General features: G+C 40.1%; 1 protein-coding gene across 2 annotated transcripts in view; it reads left to right on the top strand.

The window, feature by feature from the left end:
* The first annotated feature begins 1,463 nt into the window (after nucleotides 1–1,463).
* The window catches only part of CLPX (caseinolytic mitochondrial matrix peptidase chaperone subunit X), a 41,279-nt gene continuing 32,129 nt past the window's right edge, over nucleotides 1,464–10,613 (top strand). For both annotated transcript variants that reach the window (XM_055436078.2, XM_055436077.2), the window contains exons 1-3: nucleotides 1,464–1,736; nucleotides 7,884–8,044; nucleotides 9,394–9,511. In XM_055436078.2, the coding sequence (XP_055292053.1) occupies nucleotides 1,658–1,736; nucleotides 7,884–8,044; nucleotides 9,394–9,511 (358 nt within the window). In that variant the 5' untranslated portion in view covers nucleotides 1,464–1,657. The remainder of the gene's footprint in view (nucleotides 1,737–7,883; nucleotides 8,045–9,393; nucleotides 9,512–10,613) is intronic.

The raw sequence follows: 10,613 nt of genomic DNA, 5'->3' as shown, positions 1-10,613 counted from the left end.
TAGAAGGTAGAGTGGAATGAAAGGATTAAATTGGGTGTTAAAGATTCCAGGAGACCTACTTAGCTTACTGCTAAAAGAAGTTTGTCCTAGAATCAGTGGTTTTCAAACATTGTTTTAAAGCAGAACAACTGTATTTTCAAGCAAAACCTCAATAAATTAAACAGTTTATTAAAGGAGAGCTGCTCTGATTGACTTCCGCAGTGGCTTGGAGGGTTTGGGGAGTCCCACTCTCTTAGTCCCCTCACACCGACAAAGAGCTTTGGCTTCTGAGGGAAATCTAGAAACACAGTTTGAAAACACTGGGATGAAGGAACTTAAGAGTCTATACTCTCTGAAAATTCAATTCATGAAGGTAACTGAGTTAAGACCTGGGCTCCCTTTTGGTCTCTGTCACTTTAAGCTGAAGGAGTGCTAGGAGTTAGCACCCAGAGAGACAAAAATCACATGTGACCTGGGCTAAGGCCAATGCCCCTTCTCATGGCCAGACTTGGGAAACTATAAGTCACATTTCTCTGATCCAAGACTGATGATGGTTAAATAACTTTGACTTGCGTGTCGTCCTCCCCCTACTCTCTCCTTCCCCTCCCTACTCCCCCAGCTCAGAACTGAAGATATCCTAGCTCGCTTGGCAATTTCTCCGGGCTTCGGAGTTGATCAGAATCTTATATACAAAGTAATCTGGTGCCCACCCGGATGGGAAAAGAGTCTGATTCATTTGTCACCATCCTGCACCTCGTCGGCTAGCTGGTTGATTTGTTTTAGATATCCAGAGAGAAAGCAGCCATACACACGCAGGGGTGGAAGAGTATCAGAAGAGAGCTGAATGAAGTAACTATTTACCAAAGTGTGCTCAGCTTTAAGGGGACAGACAGGATTGTAAAGAACCCCGGGACTAGCAACGGCTGGAAGTTATCACCACTAGGCTTGAAAAAACAAGGAGAGCTGTCATCAAACAGTAGGTTGAGAACTTGGTAAAAGATGCTACCACTTCCGTATTCCTAAGGATAAGGATGTGGAACCCTCGGAAAAAGGAACTTATCGACTCTTACTTAATCGGCGGCTTTCAACACTTCTCGAGGCCGGTCAAACCACCGGTCTCACTTTGACCTTCCCAGCCAAGAGTCCGAAAAAGAGCAGTTTACTGTGATGACTTGGGACTACAACTCCCAGCATGCATCTCTTCGCTTCTATCGCAAACTTTTCAACTCTGGAGACTTCCGGAAGAATCCTTTGTCGGGACTTGTAGTTCCCCAGTTCGGGGCGGCCGTCTGCCATAGGAGCCTGCTCATTGGAGCCTCGGTCACCGCCCCCTTCCTCTCGCCGTACATCGGTGTCCCACGCACGCACGCGCGGCGCGTGCCCACGCCCCTCCCCGAGACCTAGGACGCAGGCGCGCGCAGGCTCCCGGGGCCCGGTGGGCGGGGATGGAGAGCGGGGGAAGGAGGAGGGGAGGGTAAGGGGGGGTTAGGTGTCTATTGAGTAGACGGCAGTGGGGCACGGAGAGAGCGGAGGTCCTGGTGCCAAGCGGGTGAACGCTGCATTGGGCCTAGAGCGGGCCGGAGATTCCGAAGCTAAGGCAGCGAACTTTGCGAATAAGAGTCGGCCGCTGAGACCCAGAGGCCGCTGGGCGCGAAGCCCCGGCCTAGGCCCCGCGGAGATGTCGGGCTGCGGAGCTTGTACTTGTGGCGCGGCGGCCGCGCGAATCTTTAGCTCATCACTCGTCTCCGCTCAAAGAGGTAACGAAGTAGTCCCTCCCCTGAGCCCTTGATCCAGGAGTGTCCTGGCGGGCGGTGGAGACTCCGGGGAGGGCAAGAGACCGCCCCCCTCACTCGGTGCTGCTCCTGGCACCCCAGCCCCCACCTTCCGTGGCATGGGACTCTGCCAGCCTCCGGAGCAGCTGTTTCTCACATTTGAGGTGAACCCCCTGTGCTCCCCAACCCGCTGGCTTTCAGGCCTTTGGGGCTAGAATGTGGCCGCTTCGCAGAAACCCTGAAAGCGGGGGACAGATTGCTCCGTTTGTTAAAAAGTGTCCCCAGACCCCGCTCGGAGCTCCCGGGACTGCCGGCTGCTCTGACTGCGGCTCCTCCTCCGGAGCCCGGCCGCGTTCCCCTCGGGCCTGTCGCGGGCCGCGGGAAGGGCTCGGATGGAGGGCTGCCGCTGTTGGGTCCCCCGGGGCCTCGGGGCGCCGACCCGGCCGTCCCGGGCGCAGGCCGCGCGAGGCCCGGGGTGTCACAGTCATTGTGCGGCCGCCCACCCGGGACGCACACCGGGCTCGTGCTGTTTCCGGGCGGCCGCGGGAGAGCGCCTGAGGAGGTGCCGGTTCGCTCGGTAGTTGGTTTTTAAGGACTTGGGTGTCTCAGCAGTCGTTTGCCGGGTTTCCTAACTTGACAGTCGCAAATAGTTTTTGAAGGGCGGTGCTTGTTTACCTTTCCTTTCTGTTTATCAGGAGCTGTGAAGGGATGGTACCCCAGCCAAGAGATTCCGGAAAAGAAACCATTTTTCTCTTCCCTAGATCTATGAATAGCTGACAACAGGCTAGATCCTGTTTTAATCACTAAGTTCTAGGCAAATTCGTTTTGTTTTGGATTATCAGCTTGTGATCTCGGGGCGGAGGGGGAAAGCCCTCTATTCCTAATATTTAACATCATTGTAAAATCCTTACTGTTTACTAAATGTTTATTTTCTGACAGTTTATTTCACACAGGGATTAAATGAGGTTGTGTGGGCAGAAGCATTTTGTAAATGGTTTGTAAATATAGAGGAGTGAATTTAGTCCAGGCACTGTTAAACCTGAACAAGTAGACATCCGTATTCTAGGGATTTTGAGTTGCAAACACTTGAAAGTGACAGATAATTGAATTCATTTATCTGACACAGTTGTTGACAGCCTCCTGTGTGCCGGGCCCTGTTTTGGTGCTGGAGACGGAAGGGAGAATAAGTCCTCACCTTCAAGTTTAGAGAACTAGACAAAGAATAATACTGTTTCTGGGCCTGTACGAAATATGTGCGTGTTCTCCTTGGGTAGGGAAGGCTCCTTTTGACAGAAGTCTTCATTTCTATCAATTGTCCCTGAAAACCGAATTATAGGAAGTGTGCAGTTGTTTATTTTTCTTTTCAAAACAACAGCTCCTTTAAAAATTAAATTTAGTAAAGCAATTATACTCCAATGAAAATTAATTAAAAAATTTAAATCTATCCTTAGGTAAGTAGAAAATTAATGGCTTATTTAGGAATTATCTGTTTGTTTCTCAGTTAATACAAGTTTACTAGCGCTTTTCAGAAGTACCAAACCATAGCTTTTACTGTAAAGGAGTAAATTAAACTTAAACTGTGAGATATTACTCAATATCATTATAGAATTTAATATTTTTATGTGACAAACATCAAATGGTTTTCACATGGATTTGAGACTTTCCCAAGGCTTAATTACATAAAATGTTTCTTTTCCATGGTAGAAACTATACATAAATCTACAGGAATATAAAGATAATTTTTATTAAAGCCTAAAAAACCTCCAAGACGGTTATTTTTATTTAGAATTTCTGGAAAAAGGAAGACAGTGGGAGAAAAATTAGAATTGAATTTTAACTAGTGTATTATTCTTACAATTAGAGTTAAGAATTTCAGCAACATAATTAAACAGAAATAATCTCATCAATATAGTCTTCTAACAGGAAATTGTACAGTGCTTTAAGAATAAAAGGGGCGATGTCATAACTCCTTTATCTGTCATGTTATACTTTAAAAATTTTAAATGGTAGTTTGAAAAATTACTTGATAAATTGTCGTACTAGACACTGGATCTGTCTTCTTTTCCTGTTGAGGTATATGTATCCAATTTAATATTTTCTTCACTATTCCCTTTGAATATGAAATGCATATTAAAGTAAATTTTTAAAATATTTTTTTTGCTCAAATTGCTGGTGTTTTCAGTGTTGGTGTATGTCTTTTTAAAATGTACCTTGCATATATACCAGTCAGTTTGCATTCTAAGTATGTGCATTCAAAAATGTTTGATTCCATTTAAAAAAATGCTCAGTGACAATACTTGATCTGAATTTGGCTATGAGAGTTGTGCGATTCTGTATAACTCCCTTAATTTCTGGATGCTTTCTGTTCTTGTCCTTTGAAAGGGTGTCACCTCATAAGGGTGTAAATGAAGATTTGAAGATGCTCAAACTTGTTGTTTGGCATCCATAATTCTCATGGTAGTTACATAATGTGCCTAACTTAATAGTTTTTAGCTAGATTTTAGTTCCCTCCCTCTCTTGTGATTAAATCCAATACAAATTAAATAAGACAAAATGAATAAGTGATAGAACATCTTTATTTCTGGAATTACACACTGTTTCCTAATCACTTCTCTTTTCTTGGGCATGTTCACCTTCAGACCAGTAGATTAGTAGCATTAGTTAAAACCTGTCAAATATTTTTAAACTTGAGGAAAGCTATTAGAGGAGTCATGTTATTTTTCTTTATTAATAAGTAGTCAGAATTCCTGAAGTAATAACTTGGACATAAAGGAAAAAGTTGAGATTACCAGAAACAGTAAGTATCTACTAAATTGCAAGCACTGTGAGTGTTGAATTTTGTCTCCAATTTGTGTTAGGGGTCAAGTGTTTTAAGAGAGCATCCAACTTGATTTGCCATTTCATAAGTTGTTAAACACTTAAATGTGTCACTACAAATAGCTAGTTTTAAATTTTCATTAGTTCTTTCGCTCTGTTTCTAAAATGCAAATTAAAGATCAGTTTATCTTTTAAGCTGAATCATTGGTGTATTTTTGGAGAATGCTTAATTTAAGATTGAATATAGGAAGTTAAGTATTTAGAAATTGAATATTCTCCTGTTCTTAAAAGCCCTAAAATCATGATACCTTATTCTAATATATAGTTTTAAAAAAACAGCTGCTCTGAAACTCAAAGCTTTATTTTTATGACAGAAGTTTGTAAGTGGTTTAACTTTTAACTGTATTCTGTCATTACTGCCAAGTAGTCTTTTGAAATATACTTCTTTTGAAAAATACTTCCCCTTGTTTGGCTTTTAGGTGTTCTTCGCCTGGGTTCACAGGCTTCCAAAAGGCCCAGGGATAAAATTCAGAGGTTCTTTGACCTTTATTTTCACTAGTCTCTTAGAGAAATGTAGCATTTCCTTCAGTTATAAATATAGGCAAGAAACTGTAGTAGTATTAGTATTCGCAATACCTGTGGAATTGTCACCAGTCAAAATCACAGATGTTCTCGTTTCACATTACATTGCTGATAGCCCAAAATATTGTTTACACTTTCCACTACTTTGAAATCATGGTTATTTTAAAAGCTGTTAGATCTTGTTTACTTTTGTTAAGAAGCATATTTTTAAAATATGTTGATAACTGCTTCAGGATGATTGGGTTCCTATATATTTTATTCTGTACATTTAAAAATGTTCTGAATAGGCTTCATCAGTGTGCCAGAGGACAAAAAAAAAGGGTTAAAAATTCCTGATTGGCTTGCTGCAGTGCTGTCTGTGAAGATGTTATATGATTGGTGAATGACTGATCATTTACATTGTTTTGTATAGTGGTTTTAAAAAGTGTGGTCCTCAAACCAGCAGCATCGGCATCATCTGGGGACTTGTTAGAAATGCATTCTTGGGTCCCACCTCATACCCTCTCAATCAGAACTAGGGAAGATCCCCTGCAATCTGTGGTTTAACAAGCCCTCCAGGTGATTCTAATGCATGCCCAAGTTTGGGAACCAGTGGTTTAGTGTTTATAGCATCATGTTGGTGTGGCCCTTAGATTATAGAATGTTAAAACACCACTTCAGTACCATACTATCAGGGCCAGCAAAGAAGTTCTTAAATTTAGAAGTCTAAATGACATGAACATGTTTTTTAAATTGTATTTTCTGTGGTGACTGTGTAGTTTGGTTTCATATGTTATCTCATAAGTTATTTAAAGTGAAGGACTTACTTTTCTTTCTATTCAAGTAGATTTTAAAAGAATCATGTTCATCTTCTTTATTTATCTTAATTCCCAAAGATAATTTTCTTTCAGCTTATTTTCTGATAGTATTAGATACTGTACATTGTTAAATGCTATTTTAAAAAATACAAGTGGAAAATAATACACTATATGTGAAACTTCAGGTCTAAGTTTTGTTCTAAACCTCTGAGTACAAATATAGCATCCAAGTACAAATATAAAGGTTGTTATAATTGTAGTTTTCTTTGTGAATACATCATAAATGTTCAGTTAAAAAATTACACTTGTTACATAGATTATAGTAAATTATTGTATTATGCTGTCTTTCATTTAATGGATGTTCTCAAGGACACACAAAATAGAACACTGAACCCCCAGATACCCATCACCCAGCCTCAAGGTACATTCAGCTTTCTGCATTCTTGATTTCGTCTATCCTCTCCCCTGTAACTTTGTCTGAACTTGCTTTTCAGAGGGACATAGTCTTTAAATCATACTATGTCCTTGAAAAAAACATTAATGTTTAGCTTAAATTTCATAAACTGTATCTCTTTCTAACAAGAGTCAGTTCAGTTCAGTCACTTAGTCGTGTCCGATTCTTTGTGACCCCATGGACTGCAGCACACCAGGCCTCCCTGTCCATCACCAACTCCCGGAGTTTACCCAAACTCAAAGTCCATTGAGTCATCACCGACTCAATGGCATCACCAACGAGAGTAATGGCTAACATAATTTACTGAAAAACATGGAAATGTTACACTTGAGAAAATTTGAAATGTCTTGAAAATGTTACTTACAAGGAATGCATCAAATTTTTTTCCCTCAATATTCAAGCTTAATAGTGTTAAGCAAAAGTTTACACTTTTGAGGTTGGGGGCTGGGATGTCATAATCCTTTTTTAGTGTTCTTTGTGAATTTATATAGAAATGAAAAATTTTTTCCTCTTATTTGTATGTTTGCTGAGTAATTTGGTGGGTTCATTTTTGTGCTTTGTGGAACTGGAGATGGCCTATGGTGATAAGTTGTTCAGGGTAAAATGAATTGGAAAATGGGAGGGAGTTGTTAATAAAACAGTTACATAACTAAGCAATTGTTTTTGAATTGTTTTAATTACATACTTTTAAACCAGTTTTTGCATTTGAATACAGCATACACATGTGTATCTTTTAAAAAGCCCTAACAGGTATAAAAATTAAACCCTGAGTTGTGAATTGTGCAGGGAATAAAATGAGGGAGGCAAAGTCAGCTTCTTAAATTTGTCTAAGTGTCCACCACCACCACCACTGCCACCGCCGGCCTCGCCCCCACTGTTTAATCACCTCCTAACAGCAGTCTGGTAAACTGCTGGGAGACTTGCTTCATGGCCCATGTACATTATTAGCTTTTGCAAGATTCTTAGTAGCTCTAGGGTACTGAGGTCTGTGGAATTTTGTTTAACTTATGACCATTCACTTTTCTTGTGTAGGGAGCAGTCTTTTAAAGACCAACTTGGGAAATACTACCTCACAGTATGGAGTATGGCTCTTTTGCCATTGACTATAATTTATTTGGGGGTTTATTTTGTGTTTATATGCAGAGAAGCAGGAGTCAGCAGACAATGATCCAGACACCTATTTGTTTACATTTTGTTTGTTCTTGTTGGTAGATGTAAGACATATAACAATATAGAACATAAATGCCCTTGTTCCCCTTTCACACTGAAAGGGCCATTGATTGTTGTCTCTGGTCTTTCCTCACTTCCTAAGCACAGGTTTGGCCAGTTTTTGAGGATGGTGTCACCAGTTTGTACTATTGCTGTGAAAACTGTAACTTTTTCAACTTCCTTAATGCTTAAGGGATTTTTGTTTCCAGGGGATTTATTGAAGGCGTGTTAATATTCTGTGTGTAGACTAAATAAATTTCATTGTATTTTCAGGTATTTCTTGTAGTCGTATTCATATACCGGTTTTAGGAAGGCTTGGGAGCTTTGAAACTCAGCTTCTACGAAGAGCTCCTTTTAGAGCTTTTACAGAAACACCAGCATACTTTGCCTCAAGAGATGGGATAAGTAAAGATGGCTCTGGAGATGGAAATAAGGTATTTTATCTTTATTGGCATCTATATACATATTTGAGTTCCCTCATTTAAACAAATATAATAGTATTCAGTATTTCATTGGTTATATGTTTTCGTTGTTGTTTGGTTGCTAAGTTGTATCCTACTCTTTGTGACCCCATGGGCTGTAGCCCACCAGGTGACTCTGTCCTGCATTTCCCAGGCAAGAATACTGGAGTGAGTTGCCATTCCCTTCTCCAGGGGATCTGCCCTACCCAGGGATCAAACCTGTGTCTCCTGCGTTGCAGGCAGATTCTTTACTGCTGAGTCAGCAGGGAGGGCCTTGTTTTCTGTAGGAAATATAAAATGATGTGAAGAATTTTATGTATTTTTATTTTGTGTATCAGCCTGAAGCATAAAATTGTTTGATAAGCATTTCATTGGTAAACAGTAATTAAAGTTTCTAACACCCCAACATAGTAAAGAAGCTTCATTAAGTAATTTATGTAGTCAGTCTGATGGTTGGTTGGAAAAGCCATCCTTTTCTGCTTCTACACAGCTCTTAAAACTCAAGATTATATAAACCTTACTTCATCCTCTACCTAAAAATCTTGGATATCTGTATGACTTAATGGTGGGCTACTCTGTAGCTCATTTGAAAAGACCCTGATGCTGGGCAAGATTGAAGGCTGGAGGAGAAGGGGATTACAGAGGAAGAGATGGTTGGACGGCATCACCGACTCAATGGACATGAGTTTGAGTAAACTTCGGGAGTTGGTGATGGACAGGGAGGCCTGGCGTGCTGCAGTCCATGGGGTCGCAAAGAGTCGGACATGACTGAGTGACTGACCTGAACTGAACTCTAGCTAGGAAATAGATGATTGGTAACTTTATTAGGTCAGTGAATAATCGTGTTTTTTACTGTGCAAATTTGACTAACACTTGAGTTATTAATACGTGTGAGACAAAATGCTAGGTGTTTTCATATACACGCTTAATCCTAACAATGCCCCTCTAAAGTATGTGAAATTATCCCCCCCGCCACCTTTTTTTTAGAGATGACAGAAGTTAGATTTAAGAAAGTTGAGTCACTACTTGTCATGGTAATAGCTCTCAATTCAATTTCATAGTAACTTTTTTAGTTACTAGTGCTTATTGATTTTTTTTTTCCTCTAGTATTTACTGTCATTGAAAAAAAGCTAATTATTATACATGCTGGATCATACCATGTAAAGAAGGGAAACAGTAAATATATGTTTTTACTAGAACTGGTTTTTTTTATAAGATTAATTACAAACAATATAAACATAAATTTAAATACAAACTTAAGTTACATGGTGATTGCCTGAAAGTAATAATTGACACTTTTTCTTTTCTTGCATAAACATTAGAAATCAGCAAGTGAGGGAAGCAGTAAGAAATCAGGCTCTGGGAATTCTGGGAAAGGTGGAAACCAGCTTCGCTGTCCTAAATGTGGTGACTTATGCACACACGTAGAGACCTTCGTGTGTAAGTATTACTTCTTCTGTTCTTCTTTTTCCCTACCTTTTCTGTAAATCATTAATTACACAGGAATATATACGTTATACCTTATATACATCAGAATTATTTTTTTCCTGAACTTACAATAGTCTGTCTTACAGTTACCAGATACTAAAAATATCCTGGGCTAGTAATGCTTTGAACTATTATGGTATAAGATAATTTAAGAAAACTCTTTCCTTCTTTGTTTTGCTTGTGTGTGTTAGTCGCTCAGTCGTGTCCAACTCTTTGCGACCCTGTGGACTGTAGCCCACCAAGCTCCTCTGTCCATGGAATTCTCCATGTAAGAATACTGGAGTGAGTTGGCATTCCCTTCTCCAGGGGATCGTCCTGACCCAGGGATTGAACCTGGGTCTCCTGCATTGCAGGTGAATTCTTTACCATCTGAGCCACCAGCAATTTTAATTGATAAACAATTCTCAATGGTTAAGCTGTGTTGAGACGAGCCCCGAGAGGCAGGCTATATACTTAGGAATGGAATGGCTGGGTGAGATGGTAACTGTTTAGCTTTTTAAGGGACTGCTGTAGATGTTGCTAACGAGGTATAAGGGCTTCCCTGGTCCCCTGGAGAAGGGAATGGCAACCCACTCCAGTATTCTTACCTGGAGAACCTCCATGGACAGAGGAGCCTGGTGGGCTATAGTCTGTGTGGTCACAAAGAGTTGGACATGACTGAGCAACTAAGCACAGTACAGCACATCGATGTTGCACCATTTTATAACCCCACTAACAAGACAGGTATAAGGGTTCTAATTTCTTTATATCCTCAACATTTGTGTCTTTTTTTAAATTATAGCCATCATAGGAATAGAAAGTGGTATTATTATCTCATGGTTGTGATCTACATTTCCCTAGTGCTTATTGACCATTTGTATGTCTTCTTTGGAGAAGACTAAACTTTCTGTCTATTTTTAGATTGAGTTATCTTTTTCTTTCTTTTTTTTTTTTGTGTGGGGGTTATCTATTTATTGTGGAGGTGGAAGAGTTCTTTATTCTGAATACTGGGCCCTTATCTAGATTTGTGATTTGCAAATATTTTTCTTATCCTATGGGTAGTTCTTTATTTTTA

Source organism: Moschus berezovskii, chromosome 9 (genome assembly GCF_049115385.1).
Source record: "Moschus berezovskii isolate FMDL1 chromosome 9, NW_MosBer_1.0, whole genome shotgun sequence".
In the NCBI taxonomy this organism is placed as follows: Eukaryota; Metazoa; Chordata; class Mammalia; order Artiodactyla; family Moschidae; genus Moschus; species Moschus berezovskii.
Note: the sequence above shows the minus strand (reverse complement) of the source record. Positions and strands in the feature narration are given on the sequence as shown.